The sequence below is a fragment of the Podarcis bocagei genome (genome assembly GCF_964188305.1).
Source record: "Podarcis bocagei genome assembly, chromosome: 18".
NCBI lineage: Eukaryota > Metazoa > Chordata > Lepidosauria > Squamata > Lacertidae > Podarcis > Podarcis bocagei.
The window spans coordinates 9,006,975-9,031,225 of record NC_138144.1 but is presented as its reverse complement, the minus strand read 5'-3'; the positions used below and the strand labels follow the sequence as shown (position 1 = coordinate 9,031,225).

General features: G+C 45.8%; 3 protein-coding genes and 1 long non-coding RNA gene across 4 annotated transcripts in view; 3 read left to right on the top strand and 1 right to left on the bottom strand.

Moving 5' to 3' along the window:
• LOC308577744 (vomeronasal type-2 receptor 26-like) overlaps nucleotides 1-10,850 on the top strand; it is a 56,494-nt gene extending 45,644 nt beyond the window's left edge. The window contains exon 7 of the mRNA XM_081178170.1: nucleotides 10,556-10,850. The gene's annotated coding sequence lies outside the window, so the exon portion shown is untranslated. The remainder of the gene's footprint in view (nucleotides 1-10,555) is intronic.
• Nucleotides 913-23,545, top strand: LOC308577516 (vomeronasal type-2 receptor 26-like). Its single transcript, XM_081177785.1, has 6 exons — nucleotides 913-1,076; nucleotides 16,202-16,493; nucleotides 16,790-17,596; nucleotides 19,755-19,982; nucleotides 21,517-21,643; nucleotides 22,249-23,545. The coding sequence occupies exons 2-6, from the start codon at nucleotides 16,227-16,229 to the stop codon at nucleotides 23,145-23,147; spliced, it is 2,328 nt and encodes a 775-aa protein (XP_081033911.1). The 5' UTR covers nucleotides 913-1,076; nucleotides 16,202-16,226; the 3' UTR covers nucleotides 23,148-23,545.
• Nucleotides 2,870-10,518, top strand: LOC308577753 (vomeronasal type-2 receptor 26-like). The gene is made up of 4 exons (XM_081178185.1): nucleotides 2,870-3,943; nucleotides 4,653-4,880; nucleotides 9,113-9,239; nucleotides 9,512-10,518. Exons 1-4 carry the CDS (start codon nucleotides 3,197-3,199, stop codon nucleotides 10,408-10,410), a joined length of 2,001 nt encoding a protein of 666 aa, XP_081034311.1. The 5' UTR covers nucleotides 2,870-3,196; the 3' UTR covers nucleotides 10,411-10,518.
• LOC308577782 overlaps nucleotides 14,234-24,251 on the bottom strand; it is a 31,048-nt gene continuing 21,030 nt past the window's right edge. Inside the window, exon 3 of the long non-coding RNA XR_014003682.1 lies at nucleotides 14,234-14,702. This is a non-coding gene — a long non-coding RNA (uncharacterized lncRNA). The remainder of the gene's footprint in view (nucleotides 14,703-24,251) is intronic.

The window sequence follows — 24,251 nt, the reverse complement described above, 5'->3', positions numbered from 1 at the left end:
CTCACAATCTCCTTTCCCTTCCTTCCCCACCACAAACACTCTGTGAGGTGAGTGGGGCTGGGAGACTTCAGAGAAGTGTGACTGACCCAAGGTCACCCAGCAGCTGCAGGTGGAGGAGTGGGGAAGCGAACCCGGTTCACCAAGTTACGAGTCCACCGCTCTTAACCACTACACCACACTGGCTCTCTTGTTGTTGTTGTTGTTTAGTCGTTTAGTCGTGTCCGACTCTTCGTGACCCCATGGACCAGAGCACGCCAGGCACTTCTGAGTCTTATAGCAATTCAACCTGTAGCATCCCTAACAGATAGCCATCCAAACTCTGCTTAAAAACCTCCAAGGAAGGAGTGTCGATGGTTGGATCCAGATGCAGGCCTCTTCTTTGGTCCTTGGGAGCAAAGTTCAGGCCAAACTTCCAATTCCCCAAAACACCTTTTGACTTTTCGCCATCATGTTTTTCTCCAGCTCTGCACCTGCTGCCTGAGCCATTCAAGACTTCGGAAAGTTAGTGTCATGAAACTTATTCCACTTGGAATAATCAAAATTATAGTCATCTCATCTTCTGAAAGCTCAGGAGATATTTCTGGAGATTGCATGAGCCTTGGAAAGCAACATGACAATATTAATTGCGCTGGGTCTGGGAAAGAAAAAGTTGGTGCAGAGAATTTTTCCTGTGTTGGAGACAGACTGAGTCAAGATGCAGAGCTGGCGTAAGAGGGGTGTGCCTGCCTTGGGGTTCCTAGCTCCGAAGGTAGAGTTGAAAACCACCCAGATTGGGAAAGCCCAGGCAGTCTGATTTTGCAAGTCTTTGGGTTCTTCTGCGTTGTCTTCTTGGTGGGAGGAGGCAGAGCCAGAATGAGATCCCTGCTCCTTCTGTTGCTTCTGCTGCTGCTCATGATGCCCTGTGGAGTCTGCGGGAACCACAAGGCGAAATGCCCCTTGAATCTGGTCAGGGATCAAACGGATGCTCGCAATTACTACCGGCCTGGACACTTTCTCATCAGTGGGATCATATCTCCAAAATACCTTAAGGAAACTCAATACGACTTTTCTCAGACACCCTTCGCCAGGATTGAAAAGTATGTACTTCACAGTTTCATGGTCCTCCAGTTCTTCTAGTGGTTCTTATTTATCAAGGAAATAGCTCCTTCCTCAGGGCTGGGGAGCCAAGGGCTGATGTTGCAGGACCTGACCATTGGTCTTGCTGGCTGGGGGTGATGGGCGCTGGGGGGGGGTCCTCTAAAAGATTCCACACAAACCTGTCCTATTTCAATGTTCTCTGGGTCTTCCTTAGTGAAACACTCTCCTACCTTTGATTCTGTGTTGCTTTCAGTAGACTGCAAGGATGCCAATGAATCTGATAAGGGATCAAAAGGATGCAATGTATTTCCTCACCTGCAGGATGCCAAGGCTCAAAGGCTTTATTCAATATTATTTCATTTGGACAATTTAGCAACTGTCGTCAAGGAATCTTAGTTTTACAAATGAATTTTTAAGACCCTCTGCGTGACGTTTAGTGGCTGATTTAAAAAAATTAGAAGTGTCTTAAGTAACTCTTGAGGGACCCGGGTGACACTGTGGGTTAAACCACACAGCCTAGGACTTGCCGATCAGAAGGTCGGTGGTTCGTATCCCCGCCACGGGGTGAGCTCCTGTTGCTCGGTCCCTGCTCCTGCCAACCTAGCAGTTCGAAAGCACGTCAAAGTGCAAGTAGATAAATAGGTACCGCTCTGGCGGGAAGGTAAACGGCGTTTCCATGCGCTGCTCTGGTTCGCCAGAAGCGGCTTAGTCCTACTGGCCACATGACCTGGAAGTTGTATGCCGGCTACCTCGGCCAGTAAAGCGAGATGAGCGCCGCAACCCCAGAGTCAGCCACGACTGGACCTAATGGTCAGGGGTCCCTTTACCTTTAAGTAACTTTTGAAAATGGTTAGATTTTTATGGGTGAAGAGCAGGGATGATATGCTTCAAATAAAATGATTATATGGAAAAATACAGACCAGGGGGTGTCCTCATTGGTGTAGTGGCTGATCCAGAATTTTAACACACACTCAAACCTGCAAGCCACAAGTCCTCATTTGTAACTAAAAGAGGACTAAGGTATTTGGTGCTTCTCCTCCTTCAATAAAATTGTCTCTTATTCTAGCCCCTTGGAAAAAGCCAAAGACCACTGCAGCAAAAGCAGCCTTTGCAGCAATTTCCCAGTATATCACAAATTTTGAGGGGAGCCTTCATTTCTTACTCATAGAACCGCAGTAGAAAAGAATCATAGAGTTGTAGAGATGGAAGGGACCTGGAGGAATCTCACCTGAAGCATCCATGACACATGGTCACCTTCGGAGGGAGTCTGTTCCACTGTTAAACAACTCTGTGTGCTGTTTGCATCAAAGCAGAGATTTCCAAATTTTTGTTCTATGCTAGAAAGCAAAAGGTTTGATATTAATGCAATAGGATGAATAAATACTAATCTTTGTGAATAATATAACATCCCCACCCACATTCATATGAATATACGTTTCACTCTTTTTAAAGGATTCATTTATTGCAGGGAGGCAAATAGGTCCTACTGGTACATGTTGTCTTTCCTTTTCACCATCGAAGAGATCAACCAGGATCTCAGGCTCTTACCCAACATCACTCTGGGCTACAACCTCTATGAGAACTATTTCGATGCAAGGATGACTTCGGATGCCATGCTAGAGCTGCTTGCAGGCAGTGGATGCAATATTCCCAATTATCACTGTGGAGAACAGAATCCCCTGCTGGCTGTTCTTGAAAGAGGCAATACTGTCATATCAAGAGTGATTTCAGCCTTGTCAGGCATCTACAAAACCCCACAGGTAACTAACTAGTGGGAGAGCATGGAGGGACAGAGAATTTCAACTGCATAAAATTCTACTTTTTCTTTGGATAGGTCAAGCAGGGATATTTTTAAAAATGGGGAAATCCTGAGCTATGGATCCAACATCCCTTTTTCAAAACTGAGCCTTCACCAACTTGACACTTCCAGATGTTTCAGACAAAAACTCCCATCAGCCTCAGCCAGCAGAGATTTAGATATCAGTCATTTCAGATAATTAAATATCTGTTATGCTGAAAGTAAAATAAATTGCTGATCTTTTGCTTTCCTTGCTAGATCAGTCATGGTTTTACTGTCCAGTTTCTCGAAGGTAAAACCCTGTTCCCTTTTGTCTACCGGATGAGTCCGAAAGAGGAAAGTCAGTACCAGGGGATTGTTGAATTGCTCCTGTATTTTGGATGGACGTGGATTGGCCTCTGCACTCCAGACAATGACAGTGGAGAAAGATTTGAGAGCGCTGTGAAACCTCTGATGCTCAGCAAAGGGATCTGCATTGCTTTATCAAAAAAAGTACCAGAAAATGATCTAAATCAATTTATCAGGCCTGGGGAACCTTTTTTCCTATGGAGACAAGTTGGGGTATTTGTTTCCTATATAACCAATGCACTGGGTATCACAATACTCATAGTAATAAGCAATATCTATGAGAAGGAAATAGGGGCAAAAGTCTGGATCACAACAGCTTTGCTAGAAATCAGAATTGGCTTTTTCCTCCCTCCAAATCTATTCCAGCACCTCCATGGTTCTCTGTCCTTTGCAATTCAGACTGGAATAAGGAGCAGCAAAGGTGACAAATATAAATTGCAGACCAATCTTGGGGATTATTTCAATCAAGCATTTCAGTGTTCATATTCAAAGCATCTGTTGTCCGTGAAAGGCAGGATAAGATGCAGAGAGGAGGAGAAACTGCAGCCATTGCCCCAAGAGGAGCGTGAGAGAGTCCTGTCTTATGACAGCTATGGCACTTACATCAATGTTCAGGCTGTGGCTCAGGCCTTGCATGCTTCGCTTTCATCGAGATCCCAGAGGCGGCTGATGGTGGAGGAAGGAGAGCAATGGGGACCCCAAAGGCTACAGCCGTGGCAGGTATTTCCTTCCCCCTTTTGCAAACTGCAGTCCACACAGATGCTGATCTTGACTGGGGATAGACCTGTAAAATATCATAGTTACTATTAGTATTAATAAAAGTAGCATACCGCCCAACATTTCTCTGATGAAAATAGAAACATCCCATTCCATAATGATAATCTTTCTGTTTATAGCCAGGGCTTTTTTTCAGGTGGGAACTCTCTGGAATTCAGTTTTGGCCCCTCTCAGGTGGGTGCCATTGCCATTCTCAGAGGGAGGTGTTCATGGTGAGTTCCGGCACCTTCTTTTCTAGAAAAATAGCACTGTTTATACATCTTCTTCAGTTGCCTCCTCACTCTGGGCAGCTCCCAACATAAAGAAATTCATACTAAAATATTAAACATTTAAAAATTCCTGATATAGGATTGAACGGCTTGTGGGCTGAAAAACTCCACATCCGCCAACATTTCTCCAATGAATATACGGACATTCTAAGTAAAAGTGGGAAATTTCGGGATCACATGAAAAACTGTCTCTAATTCAGGGACATCCCTGGAAAATTGGGGCACTTGCAGGGTCTGTAGTAAGAGAAATGGCTGAATAGGAATTCCAGTCTACATGAGATACACGCAGGCCCCAAATCATAAGAGGCTGAAGTGAGTAGGACTGAGATATCCATCTTGGCTTCAAGGTTTCTCAGTGCTGGCGCTTTCCCCTGTCATTCCAGCTTCACCCTTTCTTAAGAGAAATCCGGTGTCTGAATACTTCCAGAGGCAGGCTGTGCTTGGATGAGAACTGGGAGCTGCCAACGGACTTCGATATTATGAACTGGGTGATGTCTCCCAATAAGTCTCGTGACCTTGTGAAAATTGGGAATATAAGGAGAGAGACGTCTGCTGGCATAAAGTTCACCATTAACCCAGAAGCCATTGAGTGGCCCAAGAAATTCAACAAGGTAAGGGGAATCACAGAGAGGGGAGGCTAGGAGATCCTGATTATGCTGTTCCTTGAACAACCGCTGAAAAATGACCATATCAGGTTGACCAATGATGTCTTGACCATCCAATAACAGCTGCAACCACCACTCCTTCTTTAAACAACAGCTGAGATAGGAGGGGAATTTGGGGTGCTCAAAGACAGGATAGAGCCCAGGGGTCCTCAGAGAAGACACCATCTATTTCCGAGCCATACTGAGAATTTAAGAATTCTGGACAGAATCTTTAACCGAATGGACTACGTAGAAGAAAAGGGAAAACACCTAGTAAAAGTGAACAATTGGGTTTTCATACATGCAGAAGGATGGAAAGCAATTGCTGTTGCTTTGCCGGTGAGTCTTGGGGAGGACCGCTCCCCCCTGAAGCCCATTTTCCACCTTGGTCCTGGGGGCAGGCCCCATACTCACCTCCACAGCTTATGGGGCTCCAGGGAGGCCTCGGGTGTGTGGGGTGGGGTGGGTGTTTAGTTGGGTGTGGGAATTTGTTTAATTTAATTATGTTGTGTTTGTAACTTTGTTTTTTGTTTTTCTAGTTTTATTGTTCTGTTAGTTTGTTTTTTGTATAGGCTTTAATTTGATTTTAAGGGGAGGGGTCAGAGCTGCCTGGGAGTGGGTCCCAGCAAACAAAATGGCTGGGGCAGGTTCCACAGGGGGGGATGCACTGGGACAATCGATCTCAGTGATCATGGGTAGGAGGAGGAGTTACGCTAAGACCAGACCATGTCATTACCGAGGAAGCAGGCTTAGTCGTTGTCTGAGGACTATCCCTGCCTCCAGGTCTGGTCCTGACCGGAAGGATACTGGAATCAGCAAGGGAAACCCACATGACCTGAAAGTGTTGCTGTGCAATGCCAGGTCAATGATGAATAAAACCACTGCCATCCACGACCTGATTGTGGATGGAGGATTTGACCTGGCATGTGTGACAGAGACCTGGTTGGATGAAGCAGATGGGCCTGTCCTTGCCGCTGCTTGTCCACCACGTTTCTCTTACGCACAGCAACCCAGGCCTTGTGGGCGGGGAGGGAGGGGTTGCAGTGTATTTTAGGAAGTCATTAGTTTGCACCAGGCGTCCTATTGGAAAGACCTAGTTCTCTGAATGCATGTTCTGGAAGTTGGGCAATAGGGGCAGTACAGGATTCCTATTGGTGTACCGACCTCCCCACTGCACCAAGGATTCCCTGCCCAAGCTGCTTCAGGTCGTGGCGGATGTCCTCCTGGAGACACCTAGTTTGGTTGTCCTAGGGGATTTTAACATCCATGCCGACACGACCTTACAAGGGGCCGCTCGGGACTTCGTGGAAAGCATGGCCTCCATGGGGCTGCCCCTGAATAAGTCTGGCCCAACTCATAGTCACGGACATGCCTTGGACCTGGTGTTCACCTCGATGGATGCTGGTGATCTGACACTAAGTAAAAGTGAAACCAAAGAAGTGCCATGGTCAGATCACTTCCTGGTGCAACTGGACTTCTCTGTGACCCTTCCCCTCTGCAGGGAGGTGGGGCCGATTCAGATGGTCCGCCCCCGCCACTTAATGGATCCAAATGGTTTCCAGAGAGTGGTAGGGGATGCTTTATCCCATGTTGATGGCCTTTCAGCTGATTCCCTGGTGGCCCACTGGAATGTGGAGTTAACCAGGGCTATTGACTGTTTGGCTCCAAAGCGCCCTCTCCGATTGCATGGAGCCCGGACAGCCCCGTGGTTTTCCACGGATCTGAGGGCAATGAAACAATCGTTGAGATGGCTAGAGTGCCGGTGGCGGATAACCCATTCTGAATCTGACTGGACACGGGTTAGAGCTCAATGTCGATCCTACCAAGTGGCGATAGCGACAGCGAAGAAGACTTTCTTCACCGCCTCTATTGCATCTGCGGAAAACAGCAGCAGGAGACTTTTTCAGGTGGTTCACAATTTAGCGGAACCACCTGCTCCATCAGGGCCCAGTACGGGCCACATGATCTCCTGCAATGACTTTGCAAAGTTTTTTGCAGATAAAGTCGCTCAGATTCGAGAAGAGGTAGACTCCACCGTGGGAGCAGGGCCGGGGCAGGAGAGTGCTAGAGTCCTGTCTAGTCAAGTTGTGTGGGATCAATTCCATTCTGTTACCCCTGAGGATGTGGACAGGCTGCTTGGACGAGTGAAACCAACCACTTGTCTCCTTGATCCTTACCCATCCTGGCTTATAAAAGCTAGTCGGGAAGGGCTGGGCGATGGGCTTCGTGGGGTGGTGAATGCTTCCCTCCGTGAGAGAGCCTTCCCAGACCCGCTGAAAGAGGCGGTTATTAAACCACTTCTTAAAAAACCATCTTTAGATGCGGCCACGATAGCCAACTATCGCCCAGTCTCAAATCTTCCATTCCTGGGCAAGGTGATTGAGCGAGTGGTTGCTGAACAACTCCAGGCACGCCTGGAAGAAGTGGACCATTTGGATCCCTTCCAGTCGGGATTCAGGCCTCATCATGGGACTGAAACTGCCTTGGTTGCACTGATTGATGATCTCCGGCAGGCTAGGGACAAAGGTGAGAGCTGTTTCCTAGTTCTGCTGGATCTCTCAGCGGCGTTTGATACCATCGACCATAGCATCCTTCTGGAGGGGCTGGGAGCTGGGGGCACTGTTATACAGTGGTTCCGCTCCTTCCTCCTGGGCCGTGTTCAGAAAGTGGTGGGGGGGATGAGTGTTCAGACCCCTGGGTTCTCACTTGTGGGGTGCCTCAGGGTTCTGTCCTCTCCCCCATGCTTTTCAACATTTACATGCAGCCGCTGGGAGAGATCATCAGGAGGTTTGGGCTGGGTGTTCATCAGTATGCGGATGATACCCAGCTCTACCTCTCTTTTAAATCAGAACCAGTGAAGGCGGTGAAGGTCCTGTGTGAGTGTCTGGAGGCGGTTGGAGGATGGATGGCGGCGAACAGATTGAGGTTGAATCCTGACAAGACAGAAGTACTGTTTTTGGGGGACAGGAGGTGGGCAGGTGTGGAGGATTCCCTGGTTCTGAATGGGGTAACTGTGCCCCTGAAGGACCAGGTGCGCAGCCTGGGAGTCATTTTGGACTCACAGCTGTCCATGGAGGCACAGGTCAAATCTGTGTCCAGGGCAGCTGTTTACCAGTATTGGTGCTGACCTTTAAAGCCCTAAACGGCCTTGGTCCCGTATATCTGAAGGAGCGTCTCCACCCCCATCGTTCTGCCCGGACGCCAAGGTCCAGCACCGAGGGCCTTCTGGCGGTTCCCTCACTGCGAGAAGCCAAGTTACAGGGAACCAGGCAGAGGGCCTTCTCGGTAGTGGTGCCTTCCCTGTGGAACACCCTCCCATCAGATGTCAAAGAGAACAACAACTACCAGGCTTTTAGAAGACATCTGAAGGCAGCCCTGTTTAGGGAAGCTTTTAATGATGTATTACGGTATTTTAATATTCTTTTGGAAGCTGCCCAGAGTGGCTGCGGAAGTCCAGCCAGATTGGCGGGGTATAAATAATAAATAATTATAATTCATAGAATCATAGAGTTGGAAGAGACCACAAGGGCCATCGAGTCCAATTACTATTATTATTATTGAAATGATAATTACTGATTTAGTGTGGATTATTTTAATTTTGTAATTTGTGGAGTAAGGTCACTTGTAGATGTTGCAAATGATAAACTATATTACGTGCAGGAATTGAGAAGTGCACGGCTGTTGGTGAAGGATGAGAAGTTAAAAACAAACAAACCCTATTGTAATATAAGTTTGATGTTAAGGAATGGCACGTGAACTAGAAATAATTAGGGAAATACATCGATGACGAGAGGAAACCTTGCATGCCTCAAGAACAGAGTGAGGGAAACCAATATTTGGAAAAGTCATATTAAATTTGTCTTAATTAGTGGTTGAGAGATTATCAGAATACTGAAATTTGGGAAATCACATTTCAGACTCCAATGCCATTTTCTTTGAAGATTTATTAAGCAGGGAAGCAGGTAAATGGAGAAGAGGAAACAGAGTTCTGTGGCGCAAACCTCAGTTGTCCTGAACGAATTACGAAGAAAAAGATATTTTGGTCACCCCAATGGTCAGTGGGGGGTTGAAAGGACCCTGATGAGGGGTCAAAGGCTGCAGCCGAGAGATCCATTTGAATTCATTCCATGAGTGCATTACATACTCACAAATAATCCTAACTGTTCCTCTTTGTTGCACCTTCTTGTCTTTCTGGTTAGGCCATACCTCGTTCCAGGTGTACAGAAAGATGTCGACCCGGATATGCCAAGGTGGTTCTAGAAGGACAGCCCATTTGCTGCTATGCTTGCGCTCGGTGTGCGGAAGGGACCTTCTCCGCCCAGGAAGGTGGGTGACTCCAAGGGGGAAGGTATTTCTGGAGAGAGTAAACACAGGGCAGAAATCCAGTCTCAAACACTTTTTGTGAGAATTCTGCAGACATTGTGGAATGTGGCTCCTTCCTCAACTTCTTTAGGATTAATCACCTTCATTACATCCTGGAAGAGAGTTGAAAGGAATGATCATAAGGAAGAAATCTCTAGGATTTCTTCAAAACATAATAGAGCACAGATCATTAGGGATGTAAGTGATGCTGCAGCCACTCTTATTCTCTTCCCCAGATGCAGAACATTGCACCAAATGCCCAGAAGATCACCATTCAAACAAGGACAGAGATCAATGTGTCCCCAAGATTATCATCTTCCTGACTTATGGAGAATATTTGGGAATTGTTTTAGCTTCCGTTGCCCTCTTCTTGTCCTTAACAGCAGGCATTGTGTTGGGAATCTTCATTAAATACAAGGAAACTCCCATAGTCAAAGCCAACAACCGGGACCTCTCCTACATCCTGCTCGTCTCCCTCCTGCTTTCCTTTCTGTCCTCCTTCCTCTTCATCGGGCGCCCAAGGAAACAGACCTGCCTTCTCCGACAAACGGCCTTCAGCATCATCTTCTCAGTTGCTGTTTCTTCTGTCTTGGCAAAGACCATCACGGTGGTGCTGGCCTTCCTGGCCACAAAGCCCGGGAACAGGGTGAGGAGATGGCTGGGCAAGAGTCTGGCCAACTCCATTGTCATCTCCTGTTCTGGGGGGCAAGTTCTCATCTGCACCATCTGGCTGGGCTCTTCTCCCCCATTCCCAGAGCCCGACATGCGCTCCCAGGTGGAAGAGATCATCCTGCAATGCAACGAAGGGTCTGTGGCCATGTTTTACGTTGCCCTCGGCTACCTGGGCTTCTTGGCTGCCACCTGCTTCACGGTGGCTTTCCTAGCCAGGAAGTTGCCCGGCTCCTTCAACGAAGCCAAGCTGATCACCTTCAGCATGCTGGTCTTCTGCAGTGTTTGGGTGTCTTTTGTGCCCCCCTACCTGAGCACCAAGGGCAAGTACATGGTGGCCGTGCAGATCTTCTCTATGTTGGCCTCCAGTGCTGGGCTTCTGGGCTGCATCTTCCTTCCCAAGTGCTACGTTATTGTGCTGAGGCCTGATCTGAACACAAAGGAGCACCTGACAACAAGGAATTAAGGGAACACCTGATTCTTAAAATAGTCCATGTTCCCTATGTCCAGAAGTGCCTAAAGGAAACACAGCTACTCATCCATGTTGCTCATTCTCCATCTCTGAAAGAGAATGTGTTCATGTGTTCATTCTTAGCCTGGGTTTTAGGAAGTCCTGTTCACATGAACAGTAAGATGGGTGGGAATCTTTTGTATGCTGTGTCATTTACAAGTGCACTTCATGTCATTTCGTTCTCCTAAGTTTTGTATATCAATAAACTGAGAAATTAATTTATCTCCCGTAGTCTGTTGGTTTAATTTCTGTATCGTGTAAGCTCCCTGTTCCAAAGAGTAGCAGCTGACCTTAGCCAAGCCTTGACTGAAAAGCGGTTTTATGTAGATGTTAAACAATGTGGGGATAGGATTCAGCCCTGTGGAACCCCACATTCAAGGCTCCCGGAGCTGAAAAACATTCCCCAAGTAAGGTCCTCCATGGGACATACCAGGAGAGGTGGTCCTGTAGGTATGAGGGTCCTACGCTGTATAGGACTTTAAAGGTTAAACCAGCACCTTAAACTTTATCCTACATATGATTATTCAACTACCAGATTTTTAGAAGACATCTGAAGGCAGCCCTGTTTAGGGAAGCTTTCAATGTTTGATGTATTACTGAAGGAAGGTGAGGACAGTTGACCTCACCTAGGCCCGAAGTCACCCCCCCCCCCCAAGCAGGCTCAAAGCTTCTCAAAGCTTTTCAAAATCATTTTCTCAGCAGCTAAGCATCAGAAACATTCCGCTTGCTGTAACTAAAAAGATTGCAACAAGGTAGAGAACAGAGCCCATTGTCTTCTCAGGCCTTTCTCAGAACCACATTGCAACTTGCTTTCTCTCCGGGAACCATGCCAAAGCCCAAGAATGAAACAGCGGGAACACTCTGAAAACCCCCTCACCCCCTTTCCTGCCAAGAGTCCGCAATAGTCCCAAGACAGCTTTCTGTACATGCTCAAGATGGGGCAGGACTCCTGAGGGAGGAGAAAGGGGGAGGGAACTGGAAAGGGGTATATATGCTCTGTGCACATGATTGTGAACTCGTGCATGCTTTTTGTGACTTATCCCACTTGCTCCTTCTCCCAGTTCATGGATGGTAGAAATAAAAGCCTTTTCTCCGAACTATTCCTTGAGTGTCTGCTGACTCCCACTTCCCTTTCCCAGGCGCAATATTTTTCCCACCCGAGGGCAAAGCCTCATAAGGCTACATTACAGTGTTTTAATATTTTTCTGGAAGCCGCCCAGATGGGCGGGGTATAAATAAATTATTATTATTATTATTATTATTATTATTATTATTATTATTATTATTATTATTATTATTATTATTATCCTGTACTCCACCGGGAGCCAGTGCCCTGTGGATAGGATTGAGCCCTGTAAACCCCACATTCAAGGCTCCCGGAGCTGAAAAGCGTTCCCCAACTAACACCGTCTGGAAACGACGCCAGACCTAAACTGACGCGCAGCGTAAACTACTAATGCAGAGTTTTTAATTGACTTTACGGAGTTAAAATAAACTTCTTCCTAAACAACATGGTTCCAAAGAGTTTGGTGGAGATTCCACACTGCTCACAACTGAGGCAGACTGACTCTGACTGAAACCTGACAGAGAAGGCAGAGACAAAATGGCTGCCCAGTCCCAGGCCAGAGTGACTCCGCAGTCAGCAGTCCGGCCTGGAGAAGAGGACTCGGCCCAAAGGACGGCGCAGTCCCAGCCCTTCCCAGCCTGCTGGGCTGCTTCTTGGTCCCATGGCCGAAACCCCACTGGAAACGGAGCCAGAAAACCAGTTTCTTTCCAAAGCGCCTGGATCTGGTCTGCGGCCGCTCGCTCCAGAACATTCCTCAGGAAAGGGAGATGAGAAACTGGCCGGTGGTTCGTGAGGTTTTCTGAATGCAACCACAAGAGCCAGGACTTTATACAGACGGAAGTGGAAAGAAGGAGAATTCCCCACCAAGGAGGAATGGCTGATGAAGCTGGTGGAAGATGCGGAAAGGGAGAAATTCCCTGCGAAACTAAGAGGACATAAGGAAGAATTGTTCAAGGAAGAATGGAGACCATTGTTATATTATCTGTCATACTAACATCCAGACCTGAAGTCAAAGGCAGGATTTGAAATATAAGCAGAGGATCACTGATATACGACTTCGGGGCTTAGATAACTTAAACATGTTTTTTAAAACAGGTGATAAAAAGGAGTAATAAAACAAACATCAAGAGGGGTGGGGAGTCAAGAAGCATTATGTATTTAGTTGTTTTTTAAAAAACTCTGGTAGGTAGACAAGTGTTTTGGAATATCTTTGGAGACTTAATAATTTTTTTTTTGAAAAATAAAGTTAATAAATATAGCATCCAGCCAGATTCTTAGGAAGCTGATACAATTTCAGTCCGTTTTGTTATTTTCACTTTTTTAATGTTCTGAAGTAACTTTGTAAATTTTTTTCTGAATGTCCTGCTTATCTTAAAATAAAGTCCTTTAGGGGTTATTGGCCTAATCAAGTGCTGCTGGATTTTATGAATCAGATTAAATAAGTAAATAAATAAAGAAGAATAAATAAATTGATAAAGAATAATAAAGCTGCTAGAATACTAGCCTGGCTTGTGCACAGACAATTTGTTTATGAGTAGAGAAGTTTCTGCTCAAAGACGAGGAGCAAGTTGGCTCCATGTGCAACAGAAGCTCACCTTCTGCAGAACATGTCGAAGGGGAAGGGAGAGTCAAAAGTTCAGAGCAACATTTCTCCCCTCAACCAAATCCAGAGAGCTTCCCTCTGTTGGAGAAGCCTTTCAAAGATGGGGTGGAAATTCACTTGAAGTTGCTTCGAAGCCCCCAAGGCGCTACTTCCCTTCAGGGGGAGAACCAGAAGAGAGCGGCAGGAATCAAGCAGCCCAGACCCACCCAAAGCGGCCAGAGGGTGGGCTTGAGAAATCCCTCCCCATCGCAGGCTCCAGCAGTCTCTGTCTCTAGCAGCCTCCAAGAAACAAGATCCCACCACCATGTATCCCGTTGACAGTACTGAGGATGGCATTTCTCAGCATTCTCCATTGATTGATTTTTATTTATTCATATTTATTCCTTTATTTATTGATGTACTGAATCTATATATTGCCCTACCCCTGGAGGTCTCAAGGCGGTTCAAAATATAAAACCACAACATATATAATCAAAATAAAAACAACAAGCCAATAATGCCCCCTCAACCCCCACATTTTAAAAGGGCTTAGGATGCCGGGGATACAAGGCTGGGACTCCTTCATCTGGCTGTTGTCCATCCCTGACTCTCCCACCTCTTCTTAAAAGCCTCCAATGAATCATAGAATGGGAGGCTTGGAAAGGGACCCCAAGGTCATCTAGTCCAACCCTCTGCAATGCAGGAATCTCAGCTAAAGAATCCCAACAGGTGGCCATCCAACCTCTGCTTAAAAACCTCCAAGGAAGGAGAGTCCATGGTTGGATCCAGCTCCTTCTTTGGTGCTTGTGAGCAAAGTTCAGGCCAAACTTCCAACTTCCAAGCACACCCCTGGACTTCTGTCCAACATGTTTTTCTCCAGTTCTGCACCTGCCGCTTGAGCCAGTCATGACTCCAGAAAGTTATTGTGCTGAAACTTATTCCACTTAGAATAGTCGAAATTATAGTGATCTCATCTTCTAAAAGCTCAGGAGATGTTTCTGGAGATTGCATGAGCCTCGGAAAGCAACAACAGCATGGCAATATTAATTGAAAAATTTGGTGCAGAGAATATTTCCTGTGTTGGAGACAGACTGAGTCAAGATGCAGAGCTGTCGAAAGAGGGTGTGCCTGCCTTGCGCTTCCTAGCTCCAAAGGTAGAGTTGAAAACCACCCAGATTGGTAAAGCCCAGGCAGTCTAGCCTTGCAAGAGTCTTTGGGTTCTTCTGCTTTGCCTCCTTGGCAGGTAAGAGGAGGAGGAGGCAGAGCCAGAATGAGATCCCTGCTTCTGCTGCTCATGATGCCCTTTGGAGTCTGTGGGAACCACAAGGCGAAATGCCCCTTGAATCTGGTCAGGGATGAAACGGATGTTCGCAATTACTACCAGCCGGGACACTTTCTCATCAGTGGGATCATATCTCCAAAATACCTTCTTAGGACAACGCCATACAGCTTTACTCAGACACCCTTCATCAGGAATGAAGTGTATGTAAAATCATATGCGGATGGGTTTCACGGTCCTCCAGTCCTTGTAATGGTTGAAATAGGAAAGAGCCCCTATCTCAGGGCTGGGGAGCCAAGGGCTGATGTTGCAGGACTGCCCTGCCCTGACCATTGGTCTTGCTGGCTGGGGCTGATGGGAGCTGGGGGGTCCAGTAGAAGATTCCACACAAACCTCTCCAATTTCCTTATTCCCTCTGTCTTCCTAAGTAAAACAATCCTGTGCCTATTCCTCTGTGTTGCTTTTAGAAGAATGCAAGAAATCTGGTCAGGGTTCAAAAGGATGCACTGAATTTCCCCACCTGCAGGATGCCATGAAACTCAGTGAATTTCCACGGCTCAAAGGTTTTATTCAATATTATTCCATTTGGACAATTCATAAACTGTCCTTAAGGAATGCTACAGTTTTGCACATGGAATTTTGAGAACCTCTGGGTGACCTTTGGTAGCTGAAGAGCAGGAAAGATGTGATTTAATTGAAAGGATAAATAAAATAATATGTCAGGGGAGTTCCTTGTAAGTGGACTTAGATCTCTAAAATATGAAAAGGAATCATTCCTTTTTTGACCACACACACTGGCCTCATTTCAAAGTATTGAGGTGTTTGAGGTTTCTTCCTAAGCCAGAGGGTGGCATGAAACTCAAGCAATTTCCAAGCTGCTAAGATTATTTTATGTTTATTCTATTTGGGTCATTTGTGAACAACCTTGTCACAGTTCTCTTTACACAATGCAATGGGAGACCTACAGCCCATCATGGGGAAATCTGTCTCAGCTACATTAAAGGTTTCCTCCTCCAATCCCAGCACTTTCCCCTTTCTGTCATTTTTTTTAAAAAAAATTAGAAGCATTTTAAGAAACTCCTGAAAATGGTTGGATTTCTATGGGTGAAGAACAGGAATGATATGCTTCAAATAAAATAATTATGTAAAATAATAAAGACCAGAGGGTGTCCTCATTGGTGGAGACAGCGATGAAAAATATGAACAAAATTATAAATTTTACCACACACTCAAACCTGAAAGCCAACAGGCCTCATTTCCAAGTCAAAGGGGACTGAGGTATTTGGTGCTTCCCCTCTTTCAATAAAATTGTCTGTTATCTACCTGTAGTCTAGCACATTGGAAGGCGCCAAAGACCACTGCAGCAAAAGCAACCTCTGGAGCAGCTTCCCAGTATATCTCAAATGTTGAGGGGCACCTTCATTGCTTACTCATAGAACCACAGTAGAATAGAATCATAGAGTTGTAGAGATGGAAGGGACCCGGAGGTATCACACCTGAAGCATCCATGACACATGGTCACCTTTGGAGGGAGTCTGTTCCACTGTTGAACAGCTCTGTGTGCTGTTTGCATCAAAGTTCCTGTCATGGAGCAGAGGTCTCCAAAATTTTGTTCGATGCTAGACAGGAAAAGGGTTGATATAAATGCAAAAGGATGGATGGATGGATGGATGGATGGATGGATAGATAGATAGATAGATAGATAGATAGATAGATAAATAAATAAATAAATCTAAGCATTGTGGATCATATAATGTTTCCTTCCTCCCATTAATATGAATATCAGTTTCACTCTTTTGAAAGGATTCATTTATTGCAGGGAGTCACCTAGGTTCGCCTGCTACATGTTGTCTTTCCTGTTCACCATCCAAGAGATCAACCAGGATCTCAGGATCTTACCCAACATCACCCTGGGCTACAACATCTATGAGAACTATTTCGATGCAGGGATGACTTCGGATGCCATGCTAGAGTTACTCGCAGGCAGTGGATGCAATATTCCCAATTATCACTGTGGAGAACAGAATCACCTCCTGGCTGTTCTTGAAAGAAGCAATACTGTCATCTCAAAAGTGATTTCAGCCTTGTCAGGCATCTACAAAATCCCACAGGTAACTAACTAGTGGGAGAGCATGGAGGGACAAAGAATTTCAACTCCATAAGATTCTATTTTCTCTTTGGAGGGGTCAAGTAGGGATATTTTTAAAAATGGGGAAATCCTGAGCTATGGATCCTACATCCCTTTTTCAAAACTGAGCCTTCACCAACTTGACACCTCCAGATGTTTCAGACTAAAACTCCCATCAGCGTCAGCCAGCAGAGATTTAGATATCAGTCATTACAGATAATTAAATATCTGTTATGCTGAAATTAAAGTAAATTGCTGGTCTTTTGCTTTCCTTGCTAGATCTGTCATGGTTTTACTGTCCAGTTTCTCGAAGGTAAAACCCTGTTCCCTTTTGTCTACCGGATGAGTCCCAAAGAGGAAAGTCAGTACCAGGGGATTGTTGAATTGCTCCTGTATTTTGGATGGACGTGGATTGGCCTCTTCACTCCAGACAGTGACAGTGGAGAAAGATTTGTGAGCGCTGTGAAACCTCTGATGCTCAGCAAAGGGATCTGCATTGCTTTCTCAAAAAGAGTACCAGAAAATGATCCAAATCAATTTATCAGGCCTGGGGAACCTTTTTTCCTATGGAGACAAGTTGGAGTATTTCTTTCCTATATAACCAATGCACTGCATATCACGATACTCATGGTAGGACAAGATATCTGTGAGAAGGAAATAGGGGCGAAAGTCTGGATCACAACAGCTTTGCCAGAAAACACAATTGGCTTTTACTTCCCTCCAAATCTATTCCAGCACCTCCATGGTTCTCTGTTCTTTGCAATTGAGACTGGAATAAGGAGCAGCAAAGGTGGCAAATATAGATTGCGGACCAATTTAGGGGATTATTTCGATCAAGCATTTCAGTGTTCATATTCAAAGCATCTGTTGTCCGTGAAAGGCAGGATAAGATGCAGAGAGGAGGAGAAACTGCAGCCATTGCTCCAATGGCATGAGAGAGTCCTGTCTGATGACAGCTATGGCACTTACATCCATGTTCAAGCTGTGGCTCAGGCCTTGCATGCTTCGCTTTCCTCGAGATCCCAGAGGAGGCTGATGGTGGAGGAAGGAGAGCAATGGGGACCCCAAAGGCTTCAGCCGTGGCAGGTATTTCCTTCCCCCTTTTGCAAACTGCAGTCCACACAGATGCTGATCTTGACTGGGGATAAACCTGTAAAATATCATAGTTACTATTAGTATTACTAATAGTAGCTTACCTTCCAACATGTCTCCGATGAAAATAGGAATGTCCCATCCCATAACGATCATTTTGCTATTTATACCCAGGGCTTTCTTCAGAGGGAACTCGCTGGAACTCAGCTCCAGCACCTCTCAACTGGGTGCCATTTTGACCTTTGGAGGGTCTGTAGTAATAATATTAGTATTATTCTGTTTTTATATCAACTATCATCTGAAGATCACAGGGTGGTTTGCAGAATAAAAATACAAAATGAGAATAGAAAAAGCAAAGGAAAGAAAGAAAACAAGCAAACGAAAAGCACATTAAAATGCCCAGAGATGGTTTTATCCACCCAAATCCTGGTTACAGAATAACTTTCTCGCCTGGCACCTAAAGATTTGTCACAAAGGTGTCCAGGGAGCCTCTCTGGGAGAACATCCCCCAAGCGAGGAGCCACCACAGAAAAGTCCTGTTGTCGTGCTGCCACCCTCCAGATATCTCTATTTTATATATATATATATTATTTGGGGTTTTTTTCCATTTCTTTCCAAGCGCCTGTATAGTTATTCTTAAAAATATTTATGTTTCTAGCTGTTATCCATACTCCTAAATATTAAACTTTCTTCTCAATCATCAGTTCTGTCACATTTTCCACCAATACTTTCGTTCTACCTTTATTTAGTTTAAAACCTGCTACTTCTCCAACTTGAGAATCTGTTCAAGACCCTTGGTTGGCTAGCCATGGGGTCTTCTACAGTTACCACATGGTCATCTGCAAAGGCCTTGAGTTTATATGCTTTGTAACCTAATGTTGGGACGCGGGTGGCACTGTGGGTTAAACCACACAGCCTAGGACTTGCAGATCAGAAGGTCGGCGGTTCAAATCCCCGTGATGGGGTGAGCTCCCGTTACTCGGTCCCTGCTCCTACCAACCTAGCAGTTCGAAAGCACGTCAAAGTGCAAGTAGATAAAAAGGTACCGCTCCAGCGGGAAGGTAAACGGCGTTTCCATGTGCTGCTCTGGTTCGCCAGAAGCGGCTTAGTCATGCTGGCCACATGACCCGGAAGCTGGACGCCGGCTCCCTCGGCCAATAAAGCGAGATGAGGGCCCCAACCCCAGAGTTGGCCGCGACTGGACCTAATGGTCAGGGGTCCCTTTACCTTTACCTTTAACCTATGTTATCCCTTTTATTTCTTCATCTGATCTTCTACTTCTGGCCAGGGTCCCTAAAACTAAAATAATTATGGTGACGGAGGATATCCCTGTCTTGTCCCTTTCATTATTTTGAGTTTTTCTGTTATTACGTTGTTTACTATCATCATAGTCTGTTAGTCAGAATAAATTGTGTCAATTCCTCTAAGTACAGTGGTACCTCGGGTTACAGACGCTTCAGGTTACAGACTCTGGCAACCCAGAAATAGTATCTGGGGTTAAGAACTTTGCTTCAGGATGAGAACAGAAATCGCGCAGCGGCAGCGTAAGGCCCCACTAGCTAAAGTGGTACCTCAGGTTAAGAACAGTGTCAGGTTAAGAATGGACCTCCAGAACAATTTAAGTTCTTAACCTGAGGTACCACTGTCATGACTCTCTGAATTTCATCATCTCTATAGTCTTCTTCGTAGAAGTCCATGAAAAAATGGTCAAAGGCCTTCTCTGCATCTATAAAAATCAACACTGCTTGCTTATCATTTCTAACCTCCAGATATTCTATTATATCAATTATATTCCTTATATTCTCCTTCATCTGGCGGCCTGGCAAAAAACCAGCCTGGTCCTGATGAATTAAATCCATTAATAGCACTTTCATGTCATTTGCCAATAGGTCTGCAAACAGTTTATAGTCATTATTTAATAGAGAAATCAGCCTATCATTTTTGACTGATAATAGATCTGTATCTTTTTTCAGAATCAGCGCAATCTAAGTATCTTAAACATTTTAGTGGTTGTGCCAAATAATCTTGTAATTTCTTATAGTACTTTGCTGATAGCCCCCCTGGCCCTGGTGTTTTCCCCATTTTGGCTTGATTAATTGCCTGTTGTAGCTTCCCAGTTTCTTAATGCTGGCGCTTTCCCCTGCCATTCCAGCTTCACCCTTTCTTGAGAGAAGTCCGGTGTCTGAATACTTCCAGGGGCAGACTGTGCTTGGATGAGAACTGGGAGATGCCAACGGACTTCAATATTATGAACTGGGCGATGTCTCCCAATAAGTCTCGTGTCCTTGTGAAAATTGGAAATATAAGGAGAGGAGCATCTGCTGGCATAAAGTTCACCATTAACCCAGAAGCCATTCAGTGGAACAAGAAATTCAATAAGGTAGGGGGGATAATTGGGGGAGGGGGCTAGGAGATCCTGATTGTGCTGTTCCTTGACAACCACTGCAGAATGACCATGTCAGGTTGACTGTCCAGTAACAGCTGGAACCAGCACGCCTTCTTTCTAAATCAGCTGAGATAGGGGGGGGGGGAATTTGGGATGCTCAAATAAAGGATATTGACCTTTCATACATGCAGGAGGATGAAAAGTAATTTATTTTACAAATGATAATTACTGATTTATTGCATATTTTTTTAAATTTGTGAGTAAGCTCACTTGTATTAAATTTGTCTTAATTTGTGGTTGATGTGGTGAAATTTGGAAAATGAATTAAGGCAATTTGGCAAAAAAAAACCAAAACCCCAACTCTCCTTTCAGTTGGGCATTGAACAGCAAAGCGTTTTCTCTCTCTCTCTCTGACACACACAAAGACGAGAATGAACCGTGTGAGAGATTATTCGAATCCTGAAATTTGGGGGAATCACATGTCAGACCCATTGTCATTTGCTTAGAAGTTCTTTTAAGAAGGGAAACAGGTAAATGGAGAAGAGGAAACAGAGTTCTGTGGCTCAAACCTCAGCTGTACTGAACTCAATTTAAAGCACAAGATATTCTGGTCACCCCAATGGTCAGCGGGGGGTTGAAAGGACCCTGATGAGGGGTCAAGGCTGCATTCCAGGGATCATGTTCTGCAGCTAAAGAGAACTGACCGCATTAAGGGAATGGGGAGATGGCAGGAAACTGGGGATCTTGGCTGCTGGAAACGGCAACTGGGATCTCTCAGGATTCCCTGCCAGACAGACCCCTCTCCAACCTCTATGTGATTGATGTAGAGCTGTGATGATTTCCTGAATGATTCATTGGGGGCCACAACTGCAAATCTTGGGGTAGATCAGGGTTCCCCAAACTTGGATCCCCAGCTGTCTTTGGACTACAGCTCCCATCATCCTGAGCTGGCAAGACCAGTTGTCAGGGATCACCACCATGCTATAGAGATTGCGTTGAGTGAATTACATACCCACAGTGGTGTAGCGTGGGGGGTGCCAGGGGTGCCGGCCGCACCGGGCGCAACATCTGGGGGGGGCGTGCTGGATGCCTCCCGAGTCGCCGAAGAGCCTCGGGCGCAGGCTGTAGCAGAGCCGCATGTCTCGCGGAACCGACGAGCTGTGCGCGCGTCCAGGCTGAAGGCGCCCGGCAGGCAGCGGCTCTCAGCGCTCGCCGCGGAGGACGTGCCAGGCAGCCCCTCTTCACAGCCCTGCCTCCGCCGCTGCTGCTGCAGCTGCTGGGCCGTTGAATTTTCCTCGCCTCTCTGCCCCCCTCCTCCTCCGAGCAAGCGACGTCATTTGGGCGGCAGCGCCAGCGGAAACTCGCAGGTTAGGGGTTGGGGGGGCGCAAATTACTTGCCTTGCCCCGGGTTAGGGGGCGCAAATTACTTGCGTTGCCCCGGGTGCTGACAACTCATGCTACGCCGCTGCATACCCACAAATACTCCTAACTGTTCCTCTTTGTTGCACCTTCTTGTCTTTCTGGTTAGGCCGTACCTCGTTCCAGGTGTACAGAAAGATGTCGACCTGGATATGCCAAGGTGGTCCTAGAAGGAAAGCCCATTTGCTGCTATGCTTGTGCTCAGTGTGCAGAAGGGACCTTCTCCACTCGGGAAGGTGGGTGATTCCAAGGGGGAAGAAATTCCTGGAGAGAGTAAACACAGGACAGAAATTCAGTCTCACACACTTTTTGTGAGAATTCTGCAGACATAGGGGAATGGGAATCCTTCCTTGACTTCCTTAGTATTAATCACCTTTATTACATCCAGGAAGTGAGTTGATAGGAATGACCATAAGGAAGAAATATCTGGGGTGCAAACTGGGCAGCTGTGAGAGGAATGACCGCAAAGCAATCCTTTTTGATTTTTTAGACCAAGCCACACAAAAAGGAAATAATGTTGACACTTATCAAAAATAATGGATAGACGATGAAAAGCAGCAAATTACTAACAGAAAAAGCACAATAAAAATAAATACTTCATGTGAAAATTATTACAATATAATCTATGGACCGTTCTGATCTCACTGCTATAAACATTGCATGGAAGCAATGTCTGCATTTTAAAGGTTCAGACAAAGAGGAATAGGCAGGATCCAAACAATGCAGTTAACAGAAGTGGAGTGGTCACTGCCTCTCAGTTGATCCTAGATCACAATGTTAATAGAGCACAGATCATTCGGGATGTAAGTGATGCTACAGCCATTCTTTTTCTCTTCCCCAGATGCAGAACATTGCACCAAATGCTCAGAAGATCACCGTTCAAACAAGGGCAGAGATCAATGTGTCCCCAAGATTACCACCTTCCTGACTTATGAAGAATATTTGGGAATGGTGTTAACTTCTCTTGTCCTATTCTTGTCCTTAACAGCAGGCATTGTGTTGGGAATCTTCATTAAATACAAGGAAACTCCCATTGTCAAAGCCAACAACCGGGACCTCTCCTACATCCTGCTCGTCTCCCTCCTGCTTTCCTTTCTGTCCCCCTTCCTCTTCATCGGGCGCCCAAGGAAACAGACCTGCCTTCTCCGACAAACGGCCTTCAGCATCATCTTCTCAGTTGCTGTTTCTTCTGTCTTGGCAAAGACCATCACGGTGGTGCTGGCCTTCCTGGCCACAAAGCCCGGGAACAGGGTGAGGAGATGGCTGGGCAAGAGTCTGGCCAACTCCATTGTCATCTCCTGTTCTGGGGGGCAAGTTCTCATCTGCACCATCTGGCTGGGCTCTTCTCCCCCATTCCCAGAGCCCGACATGTTCTCCCAGGTGGGAGAGATCATCCTGCAATGCAACGAAGGGTCTGTGGCCATGTTTTACGTTGCCCTCGGCTACCTGGGCTTCTTGGCTGCCACCTGCTTCACGGTGGCTTTCCTAGCCAGGAAGCTGCCCGGCTCCTTCAACGAAGCCAAGCTGATCACCTTCAGCATGCTGGTCTTCTGCAGTGTTTGGGTGTCCTTTGTTCCCACCTACCTGAGCACCAAGGGCAAGTACATGGTGGCCGTGCAGATCTTCTCTATGTTGGCCTCCAGCGCTGGGCTTCTGGGCTGCATCTTCCTTCCCAAGTGCTACATTATTGTGCTGAGGCCTGATCTGAACACAAAGGAGCACCTGACAACAAGGAATTAAGGGGACAGTTGATTCTTAAAATAGTCCATGTTCATGATGTCCAGAAGTGCATAAAGGAAACACACCTGCTCATCCATGTTGCTTATTCTTCATCTGTGAAAGAGATTGTGTTCATTCTTAGCCCTGGTTTTAGGAAGTCCTGTTCACATGAACAGGAAGATGGGAGGAAATGTTTTGCTACCTTGCTTTGCCAAGGACTACAATGAGTCCTGGTCTACTGCCCTTAGTTTGTAAACTATTATCTTTTAATAATTTTGTGTGTGGGGAACTTACATTTATCTCACAACAAGATAGGCTGGAGGGAGAGAGGAGTTAGGTTTTTGAGTCCGTTTGCTTTGTCATGACTACCTATTAACCATATCAATTCTAATATTCCCCAATACTGTTTGGTTATGCCAGTTCTATGTATTCAATTTTCTATGCTCCTTTTCCTGCATTTATGCGCTATCATTCATAAGCTCACTTCACATCATTTCGTTTTCCTATGCTTTGTACATCAATAAACTGAGAAATTCATTTAAGACATCTTCCGTAGTCTGTTGGTTTAATTTCTGTATTGTGTAAGCTCTGCTCCCTGTTCCAAAGAGCAACAATTTACCTTAGCCAAGCCTTGACTGGGATCCGATTAATTTTATTGCATTGACCAGGGTTAGGAATAGGGTTTGGTGCGGGCGAGGCAGGCGGGAAGAGAGGGCAGAGGGAACTCCGGCGCTCACAGGAGTGGCAGGCCGCCTACGCCAATCTGGGCAAGTCATTGTGAAAGGAGGTGGGGAGGGCGTTCCACAGGGCAGGCGCCACCACTGAAAAGGCCCTCTGCCTGGTTCCCAGTTTGTGGCACAGGTCATCATCCGATGAATTTAGAGCTTCATTTATTCCTGTGTTTATATTTAAAGAATTTATGCATTTTAAAAGTATTGCACATTGATCGTAATATTAAGAATGCACTTAAAATTACTACGCACAACAATGAATAAGTGATTGCAATGCACACACAGTTAAGCAGCATAAATATTTGTTAACGAAGTCTAATCTTGTTGTGATTATTATTACTTTTATTGCTACTAATACCAGTGGCTTACAAGACTCAGCTCTATTCTGCCTTGG